A 27,179-nucleotide genomic window follows, 5' to 3' on the forward strand; every position below is an offset into this window, starting at 1 on the left:
GAGGGAGGGTTGATCTCCTTGAGGGTAGGAAGGCTCTACAGAGGGATCTGAACAGGCTGGATCGATGGGCCGAGGCCAGTTGTATGAGGTTCAAGAAGGCCAAGTGCCGGGTCCTGCACTTGGGTCACAACAACCCCATGCAGCGCTACAGTCCTGGGGAAGAGTGGCTGGAGAGCTGCCTGGGGGAAAAGGACCTGTGGGTGTTGCTTGACACCTGGCTGAATGTGGGCCAGCAGTGTGCCCAGGTGGCCAAAAAGGCCAATAGTATCCTGGCCTGTATCAGAAATAGTGGCCAGCAGGAGCAGGGAGGTGATTGTCCCCCTGTACTCAGCACTGGTGAGGCCGCACCTCGAGTGCTGTGTTCAGTTTTGGGCCCCTCACTGCAGGAAAGACATTGAGGTGCTGGAGCGTGTCCAGAGAAGGGGAACCAAGTTGGTGAGGGGCCTGGAGCACAAGTCCTCTGAGGAGCAGCTGAGGGAGCTGGGGCTGTTTAGTCTAGAAAAGAGGAGGCTGAGGGGAAACCTTATCGCTCTCTACAACTACCCGAAAGGGGGTTGTAGTGAGGTGGGTGCTGGTCTCTTCTGTCAGGTGGCTGGAGATAGGACGAGAAGAAATGGCCTCAAGTTGCCCCAGGGGAGGTTTAGGTTGGATACTAGGAAAAATTTCTTTACTGAGAGGGTTGTCAGACACTGGAACAGGCTGCCCAGGGAAGTGGTTGAGTCACCATCCCTGGAGGTATTAAAAAAGCGCGTAGACAAGGCACTCCAGAACATGGTTTAGTGGGCATGGATGATGGTTGGGTTCAATGATCTTGAACGTCTTTTCCAACCTAAATGATTCTATGATTTAATACATTGTTGAAACTGTTGTGCTCTGTACAGTTGAATTTAAGAGTGCAGCACATTCAAAGTTGGTCATATTTTTCTCTTTAATAAAAACTTTTAGTAAGAATTGTTTAGTACAGCTCCTATCACCTACAATCATTTTGAATTAATCTTTCTGAAAATTTTCAACTTTTTATGGATATTTTAGAGCTCAATGAAATGAGGCTAAGTGATTGGAGTTGTGTCCTTCACAATATTTGTCTCCAGTGTTTGTGAATAGATTGGCAGATTTCAAGATGGCTAAAATTTTTTGGCTTCCTTTTCCAGTGAATTAAAAAATTTTGGACATAATAATCTTAACTCTCACTCTTGTGTATATCTACTTTGAGGATCTGTATTCTTGTATATCCACTTTGAGGATTTGTATTCTTGTGGGATTACAACATTTGGGAAGGTTCCAGTGTGTTGCGTTTTTTCATTAAGAATTTTTGCCACTTTGTTAGCTTAGTAATATTACCATTATATCTCTGCTGCTTCTTGTTCTGCTGTGTATTAAAAGCAGAGTGTGTTTCCAAATTGGATGTTTATAGGATAATGCATATTCTAGAATATAACACAGATAACCAGTGTTTCTTCATGGGTTATTGTTCAGTATGTTCTGCTACTGTTGTGCCATCATTCATTTGTATGCAACAAAAGCTCAAACTTTTATTTAAAACAGCATTTCCAAAGCTGCTTTCCCATTACATTTGATTTAATTTAATTTTTTTTAGGTGCAAGCGAAAAAGAAGAAAAACAATGAGGAAAAAGAGAAAACAGCAAGTATCCTTCTTACTCATACTGTATTTTTAGGATATAAATACTCTGTACTTGGTTAACTTCCAATTTCACATTTTTCAGTAATACGAATGTTTTACAGCAAAAGACTACTGTCACATGAATTTAAATTAACAATTTCTCTATTTACCTGCTGTAGTCACAATGAGGAAGAATTTGTCACTATTTTACCTATATAGATACATATGATTTGAGATTTGTGCAAGTTTAACACTTACTAAAGCATGTATTTTACTCTGTATCAACCTACTAGAACTACTAATATCTGTGTTGTATCAAGTAGGGTAGAAGATTACCATACAGGTATCAGTGCTGTTCCTTTGTTAGTGTTCTGTTTAATTCTTCCTTGGTAAGCCCCCTGTACTAGACGATGAAGGGGCCTTAGGACATAATAGCTGCAACATCTACACTAATATAATTCTTCCCCCAACCAAATGAAATGCTGTCAGAAACCTGTTACTTTCCTCAATTTTGTTGGCTTGTTTCTGTTGGTAAAAGTGAGAGGAAGGTTCAGCAGTGATTTATATAGAAACCAGATTCATCACATGTACCTGAGGCTCCTTGTTAGGAGTATAGTGATTTTGAGAACTGAATGCCCACTTGAGATGTCTGTATATCTTTTTATCTCCCCTGTCAGCAGCAGTGTTCCTAATTAGGCATCTTAGTTATCTAGATGAGTTAGGGTGAAGGGAAGGTTTATATCAGTCACCTAAAAATACAAGCATAGGAGTATCAGTGATACTGAATACACATTTTCTGTGGACCTTGTTTGTTTTTTCATAATCATAGAAGTGGTTTGCCATAAAATTTCTAGTGACTGATAGTGATTTTTTTCTTAGAAGAATTGTGCGTGTAAGTAATATGTATAAAACAAAGCTTTTATACCAAGAGTGTTTTCTTTACATAATGTCACACCTATTCAAGAATTCCAGTTGAAATCCTGCTTGCAAAAAGACAAGATTTTGTCTCTCAGCTTCTGTATTACAGTGATCAGGATAATAACTTCAGGACTGAATTCAGTAGGGTTAATTGAGTGTATTGATATTTACAACTGAGATCATAATTGTTTATTTTAAATGAGGTGCAAGTGCTAGACATTCTAGCCAAGTGTAGTTGAACTATTTAATTTTGCACAGTAAATATAAGCACTTACTTTAAAATCTGTAAACATCCTAGTTATTCCCACATACATAAGATGTCACTGCTTGTCAAAGCACTTCCTTATTACTTTCTCAGAAATATATAAAGCACTGAAAATCATTTAAAAGATTAGGAAATGTAATAGTGACAGTGATGAGAGGTGTGAAATAGCCAGACCATGATGGAGGTAAATTGAAGACTGCTCATACTAATGCAAATTACTGGGTAAAATACGAATTTTCTTTTTGTGATTTCTCACCAGGCTTTTGTAGAAATCTCTTTTTAAATGTCTTTACAAAGATACCCTTTCTGTGCCCTCATTTTGCTTTAGCAGAATTTAATAGATTGCACTTTTATTATACAATAACTTCCATTTAATTTTTTTTTATTCTTCAGGATAAAACAAAAAAGAGAAAGAAGCACAAGAAACATGGTAAAAAGAAGAAAAAGAAGATTGCTGGTTCAAATTCGGGTTCGGAATAATATTTAAAAAAAACAAGACTATCAACAGAAGTGCAATGACTAAGGAAACTTAAACTGTGAAATGACAGCAAACTTTACCAAACTGCATGAGTTTTCCTGTGTTTTAGAAATATTCCTAATCTTTCAGTAGCCAGCCAGATGCAGCTGTGCTGGGAAAGACCATTGTTATTGCCTGCTGCTTAATACACGAGGTACAACTTTTATAAAATTCCAGTAAGCAGTGTCAGATGTTTGAAACAATATGAGATGGTAGTCCAGCTGAGGTGTAAAATATTGGAAAATGAGAGTTAAACTTTTTAGATAGTAAAAGTAGTCTTTTAAAGCATTAGTAATAGTCTTTATTTGTAAATCAGGACAAATAAAATCCCAAGTTCATCCTGCAGGTTAATATTATACATAAACTATTACAAGCTGGTGTCTGCTAATGGCATTTACTAAATGGGAAATTAATGATAACATTTAAAATGCTGCCTTTGTAGAAATGTTTATTATCTGCCCCATTGCCGTCTTCATGCTTACGAGAAGGGGAATGCTACCATTTTGGCTAACTGAATAGGGTGCCTTTGCCTTTGATTCTTGCAAATCTTTGCTATTTTTAATCCATGCAGCATCTCCGATTCTAGGGAAGCCAGAACTATTGTCAGCAGGCTTTTTCTGAATAAGCAGTTCTGGGCTTCTAAGCATGTGCTTCTGCATTAAGCAAGAGCAATGACATTTTGCAGTATAACTGACATACAAAACCTGAAGATTTTACCTCTGCTTCTTTGAAATAGCGATAGATCTTTGCTAGTAAATATGCATATTTCATTTAATGTACTTTTGGTTTAGTTGAACACTTTTTGCAAACACTGGTAGCTTTCTTTGCATTACCTTTAGAATTGTTTTGCATGATTTGTACCATTTTTAAATTAACAAAATGCAAGTAATCGTTTGTTGTAACCAGTTCTATGAATTACGTTCCACATGCAGAGTTTCATGTATGTATTTAGTTATTCTTACAGTCAAGTTCATTGCTGTGTTTAAGTGCACACTTGCTGAAGATACTTAGCATGTAAAAAGCAGGGTTTTGATACCTTAACAGCTTCATATTGAAGCTGATTTTACTCTTAAGCAAGTTCAGTGGCAGACCTGTTACGTGATGTGTCTTGTTAGATAAAAAAAAACTACTGCCAGAATCTCATTAAAGATGCTGTTTAAACAGTTTGTATTTATATTTTTGTACTTGAGGGCTACAGAATGTTGACCTAAATCATAAAGCTGTTTTACATTAAATTAGTTGCTTTAGAAATTGAAAAAAGCTTTTATAAATTAAATGTGCATGCAAGAAAACACAAGCAACCATTCAATTTTAGTTTTTACGTGAAATTCTCATTGCATCTTCCATTGATGTACCCATTGCTGGGCCTCCTGTTAGCCTTTAAAAACTGTCCGTCCACCCCGAGTGGTCAACTATAGATTGTACTCTTAATCGACCCCTTTTTTCATTGCACAGGTGCTAACTTGGAGCTTTCCTCTATTGCATACAGATGTTTCAAATATTGTATTGCCAAGAATTTTAAGACCTTTAAGACCTTGATTATTTGTCTGCAAACCATAACTAAAAACTGGGGGAGAAAGATGATTTTGTATTGCCATTCTACAGAGAAATTGACTTTTCGAGTTAAGTTCTTGGGAAAATACAACCATTGAGTTGCTGTAATGTCCCTCTAAACCATAGTAAGAATATTTTGATTAAATATTTTATACTGTTGGGCTTGATGTTACAGATTCTCAACACTGTTTTGCCAGTGAGGTTAAAATAAAGGCAAGATGCAGTGAACGGTAGGGGTTTGGTTTGGGGTTTGCGTTTGGTTTTGCTGGGGTTGTTTTCTTTATAAATTGTGGTGTTGCAGTTTTGGTGAAAGAAGTTGTAATGAACCATAGCATAAATGGTCTGTCCTGTGTGATACCTTATTTGATTCTTACACAACTACCTGCAACAGAAAGAAATAAAAATGGAAATGAGCCCCAGTCTTCCAAGTACATAAGCCGGTATGTCATTTTAATTGTCTGAATATAACTATTTGTTCTGGGCAGCTGTGGGCTTCAGCTGCTGCTGTCACGCTTTGGAAGTGGTGTAGCTGCGTAAGGGGCTTATGGGCGCTGTCAGTTCACAGCAAAGCTGCTTCAGTACCGACAGTGAAATATTTCCATTTGCAATCCCCTAACCAACGCATCGCGACTCCTCTTGTGTCGTCTTCTTCCTGAGGGAAGAGTAAAGTCTGGTCACGACCCTTCAGCGTTCTGGCTTCGAGCGCGTCAGAAGGTGAAGTGGGTTTCGGGTGGCACCAGGCAACCTACAGGCGTGTTCCAAGTTTCGGCAGTGGGACGAAGCGGAAATCGAGCCATGCAGGATCAAAGGTATTTTAGATTTTTGTCTCGTGACAGCAGATGAACACACACAGTTGTATGTACTGTTTAATTTTTAGCTCTTCTTTCCAGAAGCGCTTCTAGCAGTTTGCAATTCAGTTGTTTTCGCTGCTCCAGCTGCCCTTTTTTTCAAACGTATGATAAAAATTGGGCTTTGTTTTGCCTGCGTGTGCCCCGCCGGCGTCACCAAGCGGCGCGGCCTGGCCGGCCCCGCGGCGCCCGCGTTGCCAGGGGAGCGGCGATGCCGCCGCCATGAGCAGGAAGAGGCAGCGGCAGCAGCTGGCGGACTCGCTGGGCCGGTCCGCCAAGCACTGTGAGTCTCTTCCCCCGGCCCGGCCGCCGGCGGGGGGCTGCGGGAGTCGTGCGGCCGCCGCCTTCGCCTGAGGGGCGTTCGGCTGCTGCCGGCCGCCGCCCGTTGTCCCGGTGCTCACGGCGTGGCCTTGTTCACCAGCCAGCCCCAGAGGCGGGCACTGCCCGCCGCCCCCTTAGCGCCAGCGGGTGCGGGGCGGAGGGGTGCGGGACGCGGGTTTAACGGGGCACCCCGAGCGGTCCGGGCCCTGTATTTTTCCAGCCTAAGTTACGTGTTCCCTTGTGTTTCGACGGGGCAGTTAATAAACGCGAAGTGGAACGCCTGATCAAGCTCTTCGACACGCTGGTGGCCGAGTCCAGCAGCCGCTTTGCTGCAGCTGGCTTTGACCGTAACATGTTCAGAGACACCCTGCACAGCGCGTTCGGCATGACGGATGACATGATCATGGACAGAGGTGAGACCGGTGGGTCTAAAAAGATTTAAGGTTTTAGTTTTACGTCGTTGACCTGATGAGCATGCCTAGGCAAAATAGGGCCGTCTCATCCCGGTGAGGACGGCAAAGGGAGGGTTACGCTCAGGAGCTACTGAGGACGGGGGGTGGATTTTTTTATTTTTCCTTTATGCGGAATCGTTTTCCCACTAGTTCATGACAGCTCATGCTCTTGTACGAGGTTGACCCGCCAGAGAGGCGGTTGTACTGCTGTCCTGTGGCTGTGTCTATCCCAGTCACTGTAGTGTCGTGACAGAAGAGGGCAGCATGGCGTCACTTTTCTCCTTTTTCCGGTAGTTCCACCGGGAGCTGCAGTCCCTGCTGCTGCTGGTGGACAGCTTTGTCTCTGGCTTGAAGGTCCCAGAAAGGCATTCTGTTTGAATGGGTAACTTCTGGAACAGAGGCGGTGTGAACAGCACCGAAGGGACTAGGCAGACAGTACAGGGAGGTGAGAGTAATGGGCCAAATAACCCCTTGGATATACAGTGATTTCACGAATTCGTAACATGAGGGCCACCTTTGCAGTTGCTGTGACAGTCACATGAACGATCTCTGATGTACAGGTGTCGAGGAGGATGTGGAGGAGGCGTGAGTCTGCCGTTCTTTTCAGTCTCGGGCTGCTGCCAAGAGCCACCCCTTGGTTCAACTTTCCACTGTTCTCTAGCAGGAGGGGTATTTCAATGCCATAAAATAAAAACTTGTTGCCATTTTATGCAACAGGTCAAGCGCGTCTTGGAAGATACCTTACGTGGACACAATCTTAAAAATTATTTAATACTTATATACAACAGGCTGATTTCACTTTGCAAAAGCAAACCTGTTGTTTTCCAATTCCAAAATGCTTGGCTATGCATGTAGAGGTGTTCCTGTAGCCAACTTACTAATTAACATTCTAAAATACGAATTATTAAAGATGTTATTTAATGCTTTGAAATGTATCTTGGATTTGAAGTACTGTATTACAGGCTGTATGAATAGTGAAGCGGCAAGATTGAAAGTTTATTTCAGGGAAGGGAGAAGAAAAAAGATTTTGGTACCTGAAAGACAGGAGGAGGGTTTTTTCTTTGTATATTTGAAATATTTATGTATTGTTTCTAGGATTACTTTCTCCAAGATTTTCTGAGACAAATCCTAGTAATTAAAATCTTCTCTGTATGCAAATATGCCTTAGTGTAAGGGATATTGGTTTGTTTGGTTTACATCTGCATGGAAGCATACTTCCTGTAGTTGCCTAAGTCAGGAAAGCAACAGATTGAACAAAACGTCTTATCCCAGCAGGATTCTGGAGTGGAAGATCAGTAAACTTAAGGCTGAAATCCCCTTCGTTGTTACATCTTAGAAAGATTCAAGAAGGGTAATCATACCTTGGTGAAAGCAGAGAAGCATCTTCAGAAAAAAATACCGGTTTACATTTTCATTGAATTTAAGAACATATTCCTTTGTTTGTTTTTCCCTCTTAAATAAATTTAAAATGTATCTAATACACTTCCCAGTGTTCCGCACTTTTGATAGAGACAACGATAGCTGCATCAGTGTGGCAGAATGGGTGGAAGGCTTATCAGTATTTCTTCGGGGGACATTGGAAGAAAGGATTAAATGTAAGATTTATCTGTATGCTAGTATTTAGTAGTAATCATTGAATTCATGACTATTAAATTACATGTTGCATTTGTTATAATTTAGTAGTTACTTTTATAAAGTATTTGGTAATTGAAGAGTTTTTTTCTGTATAGTTCAGTGCAATGAAACTGAGCTCTGAAATGGCTTCTCTGAGACAGAGGTTTTTCTGTGTAAACTGCCGTTATCATAGCTGCCACCTTATTTTATTGCTTACAAGAACTAGCATTTGAACTGAAGCTTGTTCTGCAGTATACAGTTTTGACAGAACGTATGTTTTTGTATTCACACACAAAATTAGAAATAAGCAGATGTAGCTGAAGGGTGATTTTGGCTAAATAACACAGTCTCAAGCCAGCCAAGACCTGTGCCAACATTCATTTACTGGCCCAATGGGGGGCACAGCAGCCGTTGCATCAATTCCAGCAGTTCTTCAGCTTGGAAGCATAGATTGAAAAACTGAGTCTGCTTGTAAGATGGTCATGACAACCTTCACAGTAATGATGGAGAAAGATAGGGGAGAAAAAATAGCAAAAATTCTAGAATTTTAAGAAGCAGAAGAAAAATAAAATAGGGCATGTGGAGCAAAAAAGTGTAATAGAAAAAGGAGAATGACAGCATGTGGTTTCCATAGTTTCTAGGTTGCACCATCAACCATCCCTAATGCACTATATAAATCCATCTGGAAAGCAGCCTGGGGTGTCACAGCAGTAGAATGAGTGCCCAGGATGTAATTCAGTATGTCAGTACAACTACAAGCAGTAAAATACGCAGCCCTGCTGTATGCACTATAGAATATACTAGTGTATAGTGATACAGTGTTGTCTGTCCTAAGTGTATGCCAGTACAGTTTTTCACTGTAGACATAGTCTTTGTCAAGAAAAAACCCCCACCTCTTGTGTTCCAAAACTGAAGAGTTTTGTTCGTTTGTTTAAATAGGTTTTGTGAAGGATAGTAAAGTTTATTATGGTCATAGATTTCTGATTCCAGGAAAGTAGAAACAATTGTAAGAAGAATTAGGCAGATACTTATACTTGTAATGTACTCCGTTACAGGGATATTCTCTTTGCATTAAGGGATACTTCAGTTGTCTTTTCCACGCTAGTAAAGCTCATTCTTCTCTCTCCTTTACTTTTTGAACCCAGCTTCCAAAATAACAAGGATGTGTTTTGTAGGTGCAAAGTCCTTCTGATATAGACAGCTGGTCCCCCCACGGGAAATTGGGCTTCTAAACCAGAACCTTGTTTATATTCTAAATGGACAATTCTAGAGAAGTTAAGATCTGTGAGTTAGTACGGTTTCTGTGAACTGAAGGTTATTTATTTGAGCAGAAATAGATTTTAACTATTAAGGGTAAATAGGCAATAATTGACTAGTATGTGTATAAAAATATGATACATATATTTCATGTATAAATATACGTGATAAATGTGGCTCAATTGATATGTTGTACAACATACAATTCACATTTTCTGTCTATAGGTAACAGACAGCTTTAATGGTGTGTGATATAGTTTGTGTGAACTTTAAATTGATTTATCTTTCAAAAAGACTGTTTTGAGGTTTACGACCTGAATGGTGATGGATACATTTCGAGAGAGGAAATGTTCCAAATGCTGAAAAACAGCCTTCTCAAACAACCATCAGAAGAAGATCCTGATGAGGGAATTAAGGACTTGGTAGACATAGCACTGAAGAAAATGGCAAGTACTTACTCATTGTGATACTTCAGTGTCTTTCAAACATTCATTAACTGAACCTTAGAACATTCCTATGAGGTAACAAAGTACTGTGTCTGATTTACAGTGGGATTCTGAGCCACGGAGTTAATTACATACGTGAGATAAACAAGTCTTCTAATAAAGCCAGAAATATAATCCAGATCTAATGAGTCCCAGTCCAGTATCCTCACATGAAACTGTTAGTTTATTATGAGTTATAAACTTTATGTATGAACTAGCATGTGTTTGTGTGCATACACACATGTGCATCCCCAGTCAAAACAAAAGCCCAGTCGGAAGTGGAAAATTCAAAAGTGTAAGCTGCATTTATTCCAGTGTTGGGCATCTGCAGTAGCTTTATTATTAAGTACGTTTGTGTTTTATCAGTTGATCATGAAATGTCTTTATCCAATTTATATATTCTATTAGAATAGTAACCTCAAGGTTATTAAGGTAAAACTTGTCTTACTGTCATTAATCTAGGGTATCCAGATCAGCCAGGGACTGTGTTTCAACATTTTCATCAAATCAGGAAATACAACCTCCCCTCCTCTGGTGGTGGTCAAAAAAATCTCACTTAAAACCAGGTCTTGAATCTCAGCTCCTTTTATTTAACCCCGACTTTTCTATTTTTCAAACCCACATCTTTTGCACACCTTCAGCTGAAAAGCCCATCTTACCCTTAGTTCTTGACAATGCTGAATCTAGCCTCACACAGAAAGCAAGCTACGACTTACTAATTTGTTCATCTTCAGAGCACCTACCTGCACAGCCTCCCTGCAGGTTGCATCCAAAATGAACACCTTCATGTTCTGGGCAGTTGATAAGTGGGCTATGCTAGTCCAAGCACAAGCACTATGCTCTAGACATAACAAATCTTCATATATATAAGAACATATTATAAACTAATCATGTACATGATCCTGTTTCAGCTTTTCCACGAGAACTTAATAAAGCTCTGGTACATGTTTGAAGAATGTCCAGATCTCATTTGGCTGCTGAGCAGTTGTCCGAGTAGGATATTGCTGTCCATCTCAAATAACTAAACAACTGTTAGATATCCAAAAATACATTTGTGGAGTCCATCACTCAAAGAAGAAAAAATTACTCTTTGAGCAATTGCCTGTAGGTACCGTGGCATTGCGACCAAGCATACGTCCAGTCCCATATCATTTTCATACTTGAAAGTATTCATAATGAACATGCTCGTGCCCTGCTCTCCGTTGTTCTCAGGAATGTAAAAGGCAGGGGCTACCCAGCTACTTTTGTTTCTCTTAAGCATCCAGTGGCAGGTTTTCTTGTTCAGGAACCTCTGTCTTCATAGCTCCTTTCCTCTGCTTTTCTGGGCATTAGAACCAATTTCCTGGCATGTCCACCAGCTACAATGGTTCCATGTTTTGTTCTTCAGAAATTTTGCTTTGGCCCTGTGCCTTGAACACTAGTCACATTCACCCAGCAATCTTCACTTAAAGCCTTTATTTTATATGGTTTAAAGAAGTACGTCGTATGCTCACAGTAGCATTTGTTGGCGTTGTAAGCTGCCATATCTGTAGAAGCAGGAGGTTTTCAAATTGCAGAAATACTAAAAACACAAGGATGCTTTTTCCACCCCCAGAGGAATATTCTGCTATGCTGAGATTCTGCAGTATGAGAGAAGTGGGCTGGCATCAGCATGCTTCTGAGTGCTGTACGTGAAAAAGACGCGGCAGAAGTATGCCTACTATAGAAACCAGTAGGGTGAAGTATTTCCAGCCTCATGAATAGGATGTAGGTACTCTCATGATGTAAATACATATACAGAGTATATTCTAACATTTTCTCCTACATTGAAGTCTCCTGATCGCAGTGCAACTGTGCTTGAGATTTGTCCATGCATTCTCAGCTCAGCCTCTTCCGATGTTAGTTTTGCCTATTCTGGAATTCTGTTAGCAAAGCCATATGAGATAGATAGTTGAGCTTGCTCCACCTTTTATGCCTTAGAGTAGAGGCAAATGATACAGATGTTGTCTGACCAGGGACCGATGGCCCAAATAAAAAGATTTTTGCATACAATCAAACTAAAAATAGGATCCATGTCAATAAAACACCTGTTAAACAAAAATACAATTACTACAAGTCATCATCCTTTGCTGAACAGTTCCCTTCCTTTTGTAGGACTATGATCATGATGGCAAGCTTTCTTTTATGGACTTTGAAAAAGCAGTCAGAGATGAAAATCTTCTGTTAGAAGCCTTTGGACCATGTTTGCCAGACATAAAGGTATATCAACCTTGAGTTTAAAAAAAATGTGCAGTACTTGCTATACTACTGGTGAGGAGATGTACTTATTATGGTATTAACTGTCATTACATGGGGCCTGCTGAAGTCAACTGATAAATGCTTCAGTTGTGAGATATGCATATGCCGAGTTCCTATCTACCTTTCACAGCACCAATGTTTCCTTATACAGTTAAATGCCGGTACCAGAGAATGAGACCACACCGTTACTCAATGTTTGTCTGTCCTGGGTCAGCAATATAATGAATAATCCTCAATGAGCACCCTCTCGGACTAAGCAAATGAGACCGTTCTGTTGAATTGTTTATCTGAAAGCTCTCCAAGAATACAACTTTTATTCTTCTTTCTTCAGTGCCACTGGCAACACTGCCATCACCTCACTTACAGCCCCTTTTGGGAGAGGCTGCTAGTTTTCTGAAAAAAATACCTTGAGAGTGTTCTTCATTTCAGAGTGTGGCACTAGCATTTTTTAATTACATCTAACTGGGCTTTATTTATTAGCAATACATCTAATTCAATTCAGATATATATTTTTTTTTAAGATGGTAATTTAGAACATGCTCATTTCCTCAGTGTTAAGTTCAACTGTGGAGAGCATTTCTGCTCTATAATAATTTTTTTTTCCTGATCTAGTAATCACTATTCTATTTGAACTGCATGTCATTTTAAAATACTGAAAGCTGAAATACATGCAGCAATTCCTAGAAACAGAAAACTTGTCTAAGACTGCTGAGAACACAGCAAGTTTTCATTTGTTGGAAACCTACACTTCCTGCCAGCTCGCCTACCTGGTAGGCTGGAGGACAAGAAAGGGTCTTGTAGCTATGATTGCAGGCTGTATTACATCACATCAGCTGGAAAGCAGCTGTTTCCAAAATGCCAGACTTCTCCTGACAGGCTCTCAAAAGACTTTCAAGGGTTTGGGAAAACCCAGGTAAGTACTCTGTTTTTTACATCAGTGGAAAGGTTTTAAAAAGTTTCTGACCAGATTTATGTTCACTCATCAGCATAGAAAAATTACTTGCTTTGTCAGCGTTGGTGATAAACCAGATACACAATTCAGGCTAATCATGGCAAGAGGTTGGAAACTCACCTTGTTTCTTGCTTACAGTATTTGTGTGCTCTGTTCTGTACCCTACCCAACTGTTGCCTTGTTGGTCTCTAGTTTCACTGTTAAAAGAGAACTCTATTTACATGTACTTTCAAGTCCTAAAAGTAATAAATAAATTTCAGCTATGAGCTTAACATGAAGAAAACCTATAAATTACTAGATTGCCCAGTGGGCTTATGTTGGGGAACTTTAATTGTACCCCTTGACACAAATTAAACAGTCATTTGTACTTCAATATATTTTTTAAAAATGTAATGAACTTATTGGATAGAATTGTACCACCATAAGCGGTTCTACAAGGAGTCTGCAAACACGCACCACAAGCCACTTCCTTGTATATGCTTGCACCAGCACCAGTCCTGTGAGTGTCAGCGTGGGGCACCTTAGCCCAGTGTTGGGTTCATCCCCCCAGCTCCAGTTCTGCTGCCCAAAGGTAGCCCCTGAGCGCTTGATCCAGGACTGTTACAACACTGTGCTGCAGATATTTCTCTCATCACCAATGAAAATTTCACTCCTTTACATTAAGTCATCTCAGTCTCTGCCATTCCTGGTTCCAGCCGGTCTAACTCATTTTGTAGCTAGGCCTTCTCACCCTCCATGCCAGATCATTCCTTGGTCACACATTACCACTGCTAAGCAGTTACAATTTGAATTTCCCCTTCACTTACAACTTCTGAGTGTTCTCACTGGTCTCTCAGTGATGACATCATTAACACTATGGAATTTACCTTTTCTAAGCTAAAAAGCAAGAGGTAGTCTAAGTGTAAGGACTGTCACTGCTTACACATTTCAGTTTAGCATCTTTTCCAATTAAACTCCTTTAGTTAATTGAAAATTAACCTTTCTTTTTTTTTTTTTTAACAGAGCAGTATGGCATTTGAAGAGAAGACTTTCCAGGAAGCTTATAAACTGTAACTCCCAGTGGAATACTGTTGTAAGAGGTTTTTTCCTTCACCGTTCTTCATGGTATAGTAAAAGTAGGAGCAATTTGAAACTATTAATAAGTTTCAGTATTCCTTTACTGTAAAAGGTACTGAATAAATAGAATTTACTTCTGTTACTCTACCTAAATACAGTTCTTCAGTGAGTTATTAAATATGTTGTAGTACAAGGTACACAGAACAAGATTGCAACAACATTAAACTGGTTTGTTCATTCCAGGAAACAAATAGATACAATTTTTAACAGGGAATTGCTTGGAAATACAGTATAAAATAGTTTTATTTTTAACATAAAAAAATAAGTATTTTAAACTACGTCCTTTAAAAAAAAGTCTGTTGGAAGATGCTGCCAGCAGTATCTATATTCTTCTTCTCTGCTTTACAAGTGGTTTGGCTGAGCTACTCTCTGGCTTTTGCACAGAAGTTCTTGAAACAGAATCTGCTACCTAAATTGAGGAGGGGAAAAAAAAAAATCTTAGTAAACTGTAACTACTCCTTTTTTATGCTGGTTTTAGAGTAAGGCCATGTCTCCAACATTTGAGTAGTGGGAGGGATGTATTACTATAATCACACTTGTATTGAATTTTCCTGCAGAAGAAGGGGAAAAAAACCATAACCCCAAATGCAGCATTAAACACAAGAGAAAATTTATTTAGAAAATAAAAGTGTTAGCAGTATAGTTTTTGTATTTTAACCACAGAAACTGGTTTCAGATACTCAGTGATAGAGTGTTACATATCTTAGCACCCCTCTCCCTACCAGAGGTATTTTCAAAGTAAGGTTTAGTATGCTTTTTAAACTCAGGTATTCCAGGAAGAAGAGAGAAGGGAAAGGAAAAACATGTGCTTTGACACATATTTTACAAATATATTTAATATAAGAGGTGCTTATTTATCAGTTTGACTGGAGATAAGCTCTTCCAAATCAGTCTAATTAGTCATAGTCAAGGGAGCTTTTTCGTATCTTAATTTAAATGGAAAGTTGTATTGGGAGTGTTTGACCTGCTGATTCATATCTTCCATAAAAGGTTATAAAGCTTAAGGCATGCTTCTCAGCATAGAATGTGTGGTTCTGTACATCTTTTAATGCCATAACAAGTGTTGGAGCAAAATTACATTGAACTCTGACTTTATTATTTTTTACTCCCTTTCAATCAGAAACCAGATACAAGTACCACACTGGAGTCAGCAGGACTACCTGCAAAGTTACAGTACCACGTGGAAAACAAGTGTAGTTTACTAAAAATCATTTAGGACCATGCACTGACATTTATACTTTCTGAAGTGTAGTGTAAGAGGTATAGAGTAGAATGGCCTGCAATATTCTGTGTTAATAAAAATATTTAATAAAAAATAGTAAGAATGCTAGCTTTAAGTGGCAAATAAACTGATAAGACTGAATAAATGATGAATTAAGTTATCTTAGGGTCTCTATTTTTATGGATAACAAGCACATAATATATATGTTTGAAAATGAAAATATCAGAACTTTCAGAATCCATACCTCTTTCAGTTTATTTCGAATTAATGTAGCTGAAGTATTCAATGAATCATCATCCATATCCACTTTAGGTACTTCTGGTAGCTGTGGACCAATAATAACTTCAGTACTGTCCACACTTGTTCCAATGAGGGAAAACTTGTTACCTTCTTCCCTCTTCCTCTTACGTTCCTGCAGGCGAGTTGTACGAGGCATAAACCTATCAACTCCATTATCAATCAGAACCTTTCTTTGCATTAAAGAAGTCGGTGGAGTATGTCCTCCCGGATGTATACTTAGAGTTAGGGATGTGTTTTGACCAAAGTACCCAGAAGTTTCAGCACAACTGTTATCATACTGGGGAAATGCCAGCAGGGTCTGATTATGATTCCCAGATGCATAGCCTGTGTTGTGGAATACCCCGTGAGAACTTGTAAAGCAGGATGGATCCCAGTTACTGGCTGCACATGATCCTGATGTACTCCATGGACAGTCATGCTCAGAGTTCTTTGAGACTGTCTTCTTAGGTCCCTCTACTTTCTTTAACAGAAAGCACTCTAAAACGACAAAAAAGTAGCTTCACTATTATGTCGTTATTAGTTCTAACATATAAGAAAAAACTTTTAATACAATTACAGAAGTAATACCAGTGATATTTCATTCCCAGCCACTTTTCTGTGATTCTTTTTTCCTAAGTGGCACCTCTCAACTGAAGCTTTTCAGCCTAGTCCCTCTGCAGATTTGTGAGGAATGCCCGAGCGGAAGCATTTCAGCAGTTTTGAGAACATGAGGAAAACATTTCTGATGTTGCAAATCAGTAATTTTTACTTCCAGTTATGATTTCAAGGATAAGCTGTCTTGCAACATTGAAAAAACAGGTGGTTTTCCATGTTAAAAATCAGTGGTTTACTCCTTTAAAATACCCTCATACAATGAATAATGATATCAAAGTACATAAGTACAATAAAGGAGAAGCCTGTGCTCAGCAATTTGCTTATTTCTCAGCTTGCCCATCCTTCAGTTGTTGAAGGTTCTGGTATAGTCACCTTCCTGACAAAACTGTCCCTCTGGGCATGCCTGAATAAGCAGGAACAAGGGTGAAAAGATGATCCAAAATTTCCTGACAGTTCTTGAAATTTTTGATAACATTTGGAAAAGAAGAGAAGGAAGTACCTCATTATTAAAGCTTATGCATTTTTTTATTTTAGTGCTAACCAAAACTGAAAAGTTGCTTTGAAAAAGATACAGCCCTTTAAATACTGAAAGATGTCTCCATTCTGCTGCAAACATACTTGAAATGCATCTTTAAGACAAACAGATAAATCATTTTCTTTAATGGGCTCCTTAACCAAAAACCCACCCACCACTGAAATGAGATATTAAGATTCTGTAGGAAATTTAAGTACAAACCTCTTTGATTTGTTGCTTTTGCTATATACTTTCTTCTATCCTGCAACTTCTCCCGAGTTTCTTGGACTGTTTCAAATTCTGGAGCATAGCACACATGCAGCAAACTACCAAAGAAACTTCGTTCATCCATTTTTTTCTTGGCCACCCTGAAGGGAATTAAATTGTATTGGCAAAATTGAGGATGTTACTTAACAGATTGTAAATAAAGAAGGTTTGAAATATTAAGACTGCAAGAGGCAGATATTGCCCTGTCTAATACCTTGCACATTGCAGTTTTTGGAATTTTATCAGATAAACTTCAGTAAATTGCTCTGCTGGATATTCATCTAGAGCATGATATTCTTCAATGGCACCATATAACGCAAATTGTTCAACTAATTCCTTCATAACGCCTAACGCAGGAACTCCTTGTATTAGTAAATAACGAGATTCCAAGTTGATAGTATAAACCTGGGGGGGGGGGAAAAAAAAAAAAAAGAGTACACTAAAATGTTCATATTCTTGCTTTACTGCAAAAGTAAGGAATTTTGTGTTTGCTGTTGTTCCTACAATCTTCTCAGGATGCTGAAAAATCCATCTGTGCTCTATTTTGACTTTGGACTCTTGCAGGAGCAGTAAGTGCGCAATTATCTGGGACATCTTCTTCACTGAGCAGGAACTGAACTCAAGCTTCTTACTCAAAGTAGAACACAAATTAGAGTTGGCTCTTCTACACCAGGTCAGAGTAAAGAGATTTTACTCAGAAAACGGCAGAAGTCTCTGGCCAATTTCTTCTCAAGACTGACTAGTAACCAGTTAATATAAGGCACTGTCAAACTAAAGACAAAACCACCGAAAACCCCATCTTGTTCACAGGCAGAGAGGTCACACAGGTGAAACACAGGGAGGAAAAAAAAAAGGCACCACAATTCCTTGGGGCAGATGATGTGTGTGCAAAGCAGTCTCCTCACTACGGTGATCAAAGAGCATATGTTTTTAAGACAGATACAAGTAAGATGCTGAGAGAAACAAGGTCTTCCCTCAGCAGGTTATAAAACAAACAAACCACTCTTTTTGTGTAACAACTGTCAGGTAACACAGACTCCAAGGAAAGTTCTGTGACAGCTCACTACACGCAATAGGTAGCTAAAGCGTAAGATCAAAGGAAATTCCTTCCGACTTTGTTAAAAAAAACCAAGACAACAAAACACCAAACACATTTAGACTGCATGGGTTACACATATTTCTCAAAAAACAACAAGTGCAGGACAAAGAGGGAACCACTCGGGAAACCAGCTTTCAAGCTGCTATCGTAACAAACAGCCTCTGCAAACAGGTCACATAAATTGTTCCTGCGAGAGCAGCTTATGCCTGCCTGCTCTCTTTCTCAAGTCAGCCCTAGCAGGTGCCATTACATCATGCTATACGTTTAACTGCCCCCACAAAAAGCAAATCCAGCATTTTTGCTGCTGTAAAGAGAGGCTCCTCCTGTGCAGTAGGCAAGGCCCTCCCTGCGCGCCCTTCCCTTCACCTCCCCAGGAGCTGCTGGGCACCAGAGCAGAAGTCCCAGGGCGGCCCCCGGCACGCGAGTCCTGCCGGGTTCAGCCGTGTCGCGCACCCCACCGCACGGTTCTGTATTTTGCGCAGAACTAGCCTGCTCGGGCTACACGCCTTTCTAAGCCATTAACTGACAAAACGCAACGTGGGAGCTGCTAGATTCACCAGACCCAGCGCCAGCTGTGCCTCCCGGCGCCGGCTGCCTGCCTCCGCCCGCGCCCCGCCGCACCTCGGCGGCACGGAGAGAAAAGGAACGGAGAAACGCCCAGAACGGGGGACAAGCGCCAACACGGACGGCAGTCCAGGCGGCGACCCAGCTGCAGCCGGAGGAACGGAGGCAGCTCGCCAGCCTTGCTCCCTGCCGCCGAGGAGCCGCAGCCAACAACCCCGCGGCCGCTCCAGCGCCGCCCACCAGCGCGGAGGACGCTGCGCTCCGGAGTCGGGGCCGGGGCCGGGGCTGGGGCCGGGGCCGGCCCGCTCGGGTCCCGCTCCGGGACGGCAGACCCGCGCCGCGGCCCCTCCAGCAGCGCCCGGCCGCCCTCCCGGCGGAGGCGGCCCGGAGGCGGCCGCGGCCCCGGCCCCGGCCCGCCGAAGGCCCAGGCCGGCCCCACCTTCACGGCGCGCGGCCTCCGCCCCTCCCGGTACTTGGCGCGCGACTCGCAGACCCCCAGCTGCGCGTGGTGCTTGCAGGCATCGCCCAGCCCGCTGCCGCTGCTGCTGCTGGCCGCCATCTTCCCATCACCCACCACGCCCAGCGTAGGCAGCCGTAGCTGCTCGCCGAGGGAACAGCCAATCAGACAACGGAAGGAACTGTCATTGGCTCCCGCTGAGGCGGAAATGGACGGCGTCGCTAAGCCAGACAGAAGGAGTCGAGGCCTTCGATAGGGAAGCCAATCGGAGGCAGGGAATGAGTATATGCCGCGCCCGCATTGGCCGGCAGTGGGTTATACCATCGTCTCGGGGGCGGCAGGGGGGACTTGGGGAAGGCCTGGACCGCTCGCCCGCCTCCGAGTGGGCAGCTCCCTGCTAGGGCGGAGCGGGCGCGCAACGGCGGCGGGCTGCGGGGGCCCGGCCGGCCGTGGGCCGGCATGTGGGGCAGCGGCAACCCCGGCGGAGGCGGAGCTGGAGCTGCCGCGGTGACGGTCGTCCTGAGCGGGACCCGGGACTGCTTCCTGCACTTGCCTCCCGAGCTGGCCTCTCACCTCCGCCTGCAGCAGGTACCGGGTGGGCTCCGTTCGGGGCCTGGGCGGAGGGACGCCTCAGTCAGAGAGGATTATGGGAGAGCACCGTCTGCCCACCCCCCACCCCCCCCCGGCATCCCGTTGCTATGGTGACACGACGACGTCGTGCGCCCACGCTGCGCTCTGGCGGCCGGGCCGCGGAGGAGCGGCCCTGCTTTGTCATCCGCTCTGCGTCCTCGGGTGCCGGAGAGGTTGGGATTGATCTCCCAGCGCGGTCCGGCACTGCTGGCTTCTGCCTCTCTCTCAGCACCCTGTATTTTATAGCTGTTTTCACCAGCATTCACCGAATAACGGGTAAATTAGTCTTCCGCCTAGGAGGTGAGGTGGTAAACCCAAGCAGAATCGTCATTCTTGGTGTACATAAGTCTTTCGCTATATATTCCCGTCGTACAGAAAGGGACTCCTGTCGCGCAAAGTCCTATTAAGTACGTGAATCAGTAGCAGGAAGCGCACCTTAGATTTTTAAAGAACATTTCACACATGAAAACAAGGGCAAAGCCCACGTGCGTCCCTTATGGGATGAACGAAAGAATTAAGGATCTGCTAGCAGAACGACAGGATGAAAAACGGCAAGAATGAGCGGGTGAAGACGAAGAGATGGGAACGAAGCTCAGGAGCGGAGGTGGTGGCCACAGTCGTGGCAAAGCCCCTCTCGGCCAGGGTGGCCTCGCCCAGCGCTCGTAACTTGCTGATTTCCCAAGACCGGGAAGGACATTTCACAAAAGCAAAATCATCTAGGCTTGTAAAAACCTGCTCTTTTTTTCTTTGGGGTAGTAGAAGGAGGCTGGTGGGGTTGCAAGAAATCCGGTATAAATGTTCGCTTCATTTCTGCAATGGTTTCTGGATGTTTTACAAATCTGCTGGCAAGGGAGAGGGAAAAGGAGTGCAATTGCTTTTAAGTCTTGTAGCGTCATTCTGTACATAGTTGGTTATGGTGGGCTCCTGCTTTTACTTAACGCAATCCACAAAATGAAAATATATGATCTCCAAAATCTTGATAGAAATAGCATATTAAATGCAATCTCTTCAATAAAAATGGTAAAAAGGGGATAAATAATTATGTTACTAGATTACACTGAGTAAATCATAAAAAAAACCCCCTCGAATCAGAAGCTAAATTTAATTGCAGAAGGTATTAGATAAGTGGGTGACAAAACAGTCTACAAAACTCAAAGTTGTGTGAAGATTAAGGCACTCAGGGAGAAGCTTTATCTGTGCAAATATGGGGAAGGGCTGCAAATGAAATGTTACAGTTGGTAAAAGGATCTTGGAACCATTGTAGATATTCTCTGGAAATGTTTTCAGAGTTTACCAAAAAGTCAAATAATATTTGAAATCATTAGGATAGAGTTGAGAACAGAACAGAAAACATCACTGTGCTAATGAGTAAGTCTGTGGTATATCCACACTGTACATCGTCTTGGTCACTTGATTTTCATAAAAATAGTAATTTTTGAAAAAAATACAGAAAATGACAGTTGAGTGATACAATGTAGGATATAGTCTCTTTATGTGGAAACTGAACATACTAAGATTCTTCAGTCTGCAATCAAAATAGCTAAGTGGTTCTGAAACAGATTGATAAAATCATTTTGGTCTGAGTTTATGTGATTTGGGACTTATTTTCAGTATTCCCTAGCTCATGAAAGTCCATGCAAATGTTACAATGCATGTGAAGTTTAAGCATATACTTATGGGTTTTCCTCATTTGGGAAATAGAGATGTGTAGTTATACATATCTGTAAGATATTTGTTTGATAGACTGTATTACAGAAGAAGGGAAAAGGAATTATTTTCCTTACTTATAATCCATAAAAATTAAAAGCTGTTTAACAGTTGAAACCAACACACACTTCCATGTTGAGAGTTGTGCAAATAAGTAACGTGGAGAAGAATTCCAAAGAAGGTCTTGGTTAATAAGAAGTTAGCCAGTGTGCCAGAATTAAAAAAAATTTCTGTCATTGCTAATTGAAACACCCATTGCTAATATGTTGTAAATGCTGCAACTTATTGTTAGGGAATATTAATTAAAATAGGGCATGTAAAATCCAGAAAATATTTTTAATTCCTTTGATCTTTCTAATCAAATACAGTTTAGGTTGACTAATAGTCATCTTATTTAGCTTGTTTGATGTTAATTTATTTTATTTCTTTGAAACTCATAGGGCCAAGCTGTGAAAGTATCCTGTGGTCATCAGCCTATATTTTTGAGCTGGATGGAAATCAGGCATCGAGGTCACCAGGGTGAAAATATTGCAGAGATTAACAGACATTTGGCGGAAAAACTTGGCATTACAGATGGAGAACAGGTTTGAAATGCAGTCTTTTTTTCTTATTTAAATAAAGAGCATATTGCAAGATACCTAAAAAGGTGAGAATTTACAAGTTAGCTATGACCTTCTTGTTTCATGTATTCAGACAGTTACTTCATTTGTATCTGCTCATAAGAACAGTTAACCGTCATGAAATGTCTCAAACATGGAAAGATTTGCTCATTAAATCATTAACAATTCCCTAAATAATGTTAGGATAGGCTTGTGGGCAGGTCTTTGCAGAGTTGGAGCCGTAACTGCTGTGCCATTAATTTTAGGAAAATACACTTTTAAGCAATTAAACAATTTGGGAATTATCTCATAATAATATTTTGCCTGGAGTTCCTGGGTTTTTTTAAAGTAATTATTGACTTACTGCATATTTCTTCTTGTTTGACTTATTTGTTTGATCTTATTAAATTTTCATCCCTTTTCTTCTTCCTTCACCATATGTCCCAGTGTGTCCTCTCTCTTTGAACGTGTATTTAAATTGGCCTCTTACTCTTGGACACTGTGTTAAACTTCTTGTAAACGATTCTTTCATTGGACAGAAGTTGAAGAGATGCCCAAGAGGCAGGCAGAGCTTTTCGACACTGGTCTATTTTAATAATCTCAGCATCCAAGGGTCTTTTTCATATTAATAGGTAGAGATTTAAACGAACAAGAATAGAAAAGTATTACTCTACACAATGTTATTATGTAGTATATTCATATAGGCCTATTCTCTCATATGGAACATTTTATTTAGCATAATAGAAGACATCAAAGAATGTGGCTCAAAGCAGTGTATTATCTTACCTTGTTTACTTTTTTAGCGTATTCTCTCTAGAAATGATGTATCTATTTGCAGAACTTTACAATTTACTGGTTCAGTGGCAAGGTAACTACCCTTTTTAGTTCTAGCAATTAATAGCCTTCAACAGAAAAACAATTGACAGAGGAAAGCTAAGAGAATCTCACCCAACTGTTGCCTGGAAATAATCTGTACAAGCAAATGAATATATGAATAATTAGGTAGTTTTGCCATTGTTTTGGATTCGAGAATTGCACATTTGCTGTGTTTCATAATAATATGCTCTTCTATTTACCATGTTGGGGAAAAGATATTCCTCTAAACTTTTGCTTCAAACTGAAGACCTAGAGGAATTTAAAATCGATTGGTACTTTTATAAAAGCTGACCTGAAATAAATCTCTCAGAGGACAGGTAACTAGTTTTATCTCAAGAAAAATTTAATGAAGTTTATTTAAAAACTTATTACATTATATTGTTTGAAAATTGTTACTTTCTGTCAAATGGAACCTTTGGTAAAAATTGACTTTTGAAATATATGTTTAATGCTTTCTGAAAAGCCTAAGCCACAATAGCTTATATCATTCCTCCTGATACATAGGACCTTAAAACTGTTCTGTGGAAGTGGGGCTGCTTCCCGTGAAACCATTCATGTAAAGGAGCTGGTTTTGCTTTTGTATTGTCCTTTTTCCTCATTTTTTCAGCTGTTTCTGCCTTATCTAAATTTGTGCACAACGCAATTTTTCAGCATTCTAAAGTCCGGAACATTTAAAATAAGAATTTTAAAATGCAAAGATGACTGTGATCAATATGCATTAAAAATTGATTGTTACCAGCTGATAAAGCTCTTGATGCTTTTCACATTCACTTCCATTCATGATTTGTTGAAGTCCCCAAGCATGCCCAATGCACTCCATTTCCAATCCATTGACCATCCATCTTCTGCTTATGAATTACCTAGTGTTATTAAGAAAATGTATGTTCAAAGTAGTGACAACATATCATGAAGGAGATGTCAGTTTTCTAGTTGAATTAAAGATGGAGCTTTTATGTGTTTAAAAATAAGAACTTAAGTATTTCGAAATGGTGTTACTTAAGTATTTTGAAATGGTGTTACTTTTGCCAGGTATTTCTTGAACCCTGCTCCCACGTCTCCTCCTGTCAGCAAGTAGAAGTGGAACCACTCTCAGCAGATGATTGGGAAATTCTGGTAATAAAACCCTTTCCACTGTTCACATCCTTTTCTTACAGACGACAGAGATTCTGACACAAGCAGTTTTTTGCACAATAACCCATTCTTTTCAGCCCTTAAGGAAATACTAAATGTGGTGGGGTTTAATTGTATTTTATATTTCAAATGGTGTATTAGAAGGAGACAAACAAATGTTAAAAATGTATGCAGTATTTAATTTATGATATCACATTTCCCCAGGAACTGCATGCTTCCTCTCTTGAAAAACGTCTTCTTGACCAGATTCGAATAGTATTTCCAAAAGCCATCTTTCCTGTATGGGTTGAACAGCACACTCACGTTTACATCAAAATCGGTAAGCAATGGTGAAGGCTCTTGTGGCACCTTGAGTAAGCTGATTTGTAAGAGTGGATGCATTCATTGACCTGCTTTGTTCATACTCAGGTACACTTATGCCAGCAGCCTCCTATGGGAGATTAGAACCGTGCACGGAGCTTCTGATACGTCCCAAAACACGTGAACTTGAGGAAAATATCACCAGCACACCTTCCACAGAAAGTGACATCTTGCTTAAAAGTTTTGTGAAAAGTAACATGGAGCAAGAAGAAACAGTAAAGGATCCTTTTGCCAAACAACCTTACTTAAAGCCAGGAGTCCTTGAACAGAGTAAGGCTGATGCAAACATGACATTTGGCTCAAATGTTCTCCCAAATATGTGGAATTTCATAGGGAGCATTTTCTCTCATACATCTGATCAGAAACAAAAGACTTTGTGTGATAAAGATGAAATGAGCACCTTCAAAGACAAGCTGATGAACTTAATTCACGTGGATTCCATTTTTAGAGTATGTCAGTCCCAGCCTCCCAGCGTACAGAATGCATCTGCCACTTATGCATTTCTGAAATGCAATGCTATTCATGTTTTTCCGTGGAATTTAGAATTTATTGATTTGGATCCAAATCCTGTAGTAACTTTTGGGAAAATTAATGAGCTGCTTTCCCCAAGACAGCGTCATCAAGAAGCAAAGCAAAATCTGCCATTTGAAAAGCAAAAGCATTTGACTAGTACGCAAGACAAAAATAATTCTAATCCTGATAGCAGTCAAGCATCCAGTGAGGGATCTGTTGTTCAAATCGTTTGGAATGGATTTGAAGACCTAAAGAGTGTCATAGAGTATGGTCACAGTGGGGAACCCCTACATGTTGGAAGAGTTTGGGTCAGTTTGAGCACACTATCTTTTGGGCTTTTTATTGGATATTTTCTATTGGATAATTGTGGAACTGGCTAGTTAACATGCAGTTTTGGGATGTAGACTTTGTGTTAAGCTCTCAAGTATACTAGAATCAAATAATATTTACTAGAGCTGTGCTTTGCTAAGCTGTCTCATTCTGGACTACATTACTTACCATCATCCTCCAAGATGTACAGTGTACTCTGGGTTTCTGCACCCTTAGTATTTTTTCACCAAAGGGAGAAAATTCTTCAGTGTTTCTGGAGGCAATGCATGCTTTCTTCAAAATCTGTTGGTAGCCATTGTATTCATGAAAACATCAAAGTATTAGATATTTTCATACATTCAGTACTGCATAATGAGATTCTTTTCATTAGTTAGCACTTTGAAATGTGCTTTGGACTCTAGGTGTCATCAAACTGTAAAGTAATGGGATCACGTATCCTAGCACTACATGATGTTTGTGAGTCCTTTTATATACTCTTTAAAATACATCTTAAAAAAAAAAAAACAAACTAGCTTTTATATAATTTAAACTATTTAAGTTTTTATATACTATTTTGTAAGGTGGCACAAGTCCTGGTGCGCAGACACTGGCATTTCAGTTTGTTCTGATAGAACTACAGCCTGCTTATGTTCTTTCCTGGAAGCACATGTGGGATCAACAAAACTAGATAAAATGCACTCCAAATCACCATTTGATTATTTTGACATATAATATGCTTCTCACCATTCAGTTATTTTTTGTTGAGAGTAGGAGGAAGAGCCTGCAGTGGTCTTTACCACTAAATCGTTTGAGAGACATAATAATTTTGTAAGTGTCAGCAACCATAAAGTCTTTCAGACTTAATAAACATTTTTGAGATGTTCTCAGTTTGGATATATGATTAAAATAACACAGAATAGTTGAAAAGTAGTTTCCTTTTTAAAAAGCCAAACTGACTGCTACAATTTAGGGAGACTGGATTTTCTCTCTCTGTGCTGCAGATGTGCTTAGTTCTGATCTGTATAATGGCCTGTTTACCTGCCCATGTAAAATTAATTTTAATGAGAAAATGAAAGTCGAGTTGCTGTTTTTCTCCTATACTAAAAGCATTTTTACAATATTCTGAGAATTCCTCCTAATTCTTCTTTTTCAAAGTTTTGGGTTTTATTTAAAGAAATTAGTAGATGGTCAGCTGTAGTGAGCACTTTCACAAATAGGATAAAAGGCAATTAGAAGTGTGCATGAGAGAACAAGATTTGGATACCACCATCAATTTTATGGTTTCCTTCTTAATTCTCTTGCAGATTACAGCCAATAAACAGATCAATGATCAAATGTTGAGGTTCTATTAGTAATGAAGAAACTGATGTTGTATTTTATGTGCCATGTTTTAACTGTTTACTTTCTGATATTTCTCTTTTCTTTGCTTTTGTTTTAAATATTTCAGATTCCAGATGGTCTGAGAAAAAAACTACGTATCGAAATACACTCGACAGTCCAAATTAAGTCAGTTGAATCTATTCCTAAAATTCCTGTATCTCTTATACTCCAACCCAAACAGAACTTAGTGAGTTGATATTCTTGGTCACATATTTCTTTCTATATTGGAAAACTGATAATGTTGCTCTGGTCAAGTTGGGGGTGGGGGTAGTTACGTTTATTTGTTTTCATTCGTTAGATGAGAGTTTGGAAGTTGTCCATCCTGTATGACATAATTCCAAAGGAATTTATTTTTTGAATAATTCCTTGTTTTTTCTTTTTACTATGTAAGTTTAAATTAAGAAGATGCTATGATCTACCTAAACAAGGTTTATCTAGTAATACTATTTTGTATTTTGAT

At 40.1% G+C, this 27,179-nt stretch overlaps 3 protein-coding genes across 7 annotated transcripts in view; 2 read left to right on the plus strand and 1 right to left on the minus strand.

Moving 5' to 3' along the window:
* The first annotated feature begins 5,901 nt into the window (after positions 1-5,901).
* Positions 5,902-14,204, plus strand: CLXN (calaxin). The gene is made up of 6 exons (XM_049798823.1): positions 5,902-6,006; positions 6,302-6,457; positions 7,987-8,091; positions 9,662-9,813; positions 11,986-12,090; positions 14,084-14,204. The coding sequence occupies exons 1-6, from the start codon at positions 5,946-5,948 to the stop codon at positions 14,132-14,134; spliced, it is 630 nt and encodes a 209-aa protein (XP_049654780.1). The 5' UTR covers positions 5,902-5,945; the 3' UTR covers positions 14,135-14,204.
* Positions 14,205-14,476: 272 nt separating this feature from the next.
* RBM48 (RNA binding motif protein 48) lies at positions 14,477-19,334 on the minus strand. Of its 3 annotated transcripts, none has more exons than XM_049798819.1 (5): positions 19,197-19,334; positions 17,309-17,499; positions 17,050-17,195; positions 15,664-16,196; positions 14,477-14,606 (listed from the first exon to the last, which is right to left on the minus strand). In XM_049798819.1, exons 1-5 carry the CDS (start codon positions 19,314-19,316, stop codon positions 14,520-14,522), a joined length of 1,077 nt encoding a protein of 358 aa, XP_049654776.1. In that variant the 5' UTR covers positions 19,317-19,334; the 3' UTR covers positions 14,477-14,519. The 3 variants fall into 3 exon arrangements, with proteins under 3 accessions (XP_049654776.1, XP_049654777.1, XP_049654775.1); XM_049798820.1 differs by lacking the exon at positions 19,197-19,334 and adding an exon at positions 17,599-19,163; XM_049798818.1 differs by lacking the exon at positions 19,197-19,334 and having other exon boundaries at positions 17,309-19,163.
* A 206-nt stretch (positions 19,335-19,540) lies between these two features.
* Positions 19,541-27,179, plus strand: part of PEX1 (peroxisomal biogenesis factor 1) — a 31,452-nt gene continuing 23,813 nt past the window's right edge. The window contains exons 1-6 of one of the 3 annotated variants that reach the window (XM_049798813.1): positions 19,541-19,802; positions 21,992-22,135; positions 24,056-24,139; positions 24,362-24,476; positions 24,566-25,338; positions 26,787-26,906. In XM_049798813.1, coding sequence (XP_049654770.1) covers positions 19,674-19,802; positions 21,992-22,135; positions 24,056-24,139; positions 24,362-24,476; positions 24,566-25,338; positions 26,787-26,906 — 1,365 coding nt within the window. In that variant the 5' untranslated portion in view covers positions 19,541-19,673. The remainder of the gene's footprint in view (positions 19,803-21,991; positions 22,136-24,055; positions 24,140-24,361; positions 24,477-24,565; positions 25,339-26,786; positions 26,907-27,179) is intronic. The other 2 variants (XM_049798811.1, XM_049798812.1) reach the window with 2 other exon arrangements.

The sequence above is a fragment of the Accipiter gentilis genome, chromosome 4 (assembly GCF_929443795.1).
Source record: "Accipiter gentilis chromosome 4, bAccGen1.1, whole genome shotgun sequence".
Lineage (NCBI taxonomy): Eukaryota > Metazoa > Chordata > Aves > Accipitriformes > Accipitridae > Astur > Astur gentilis.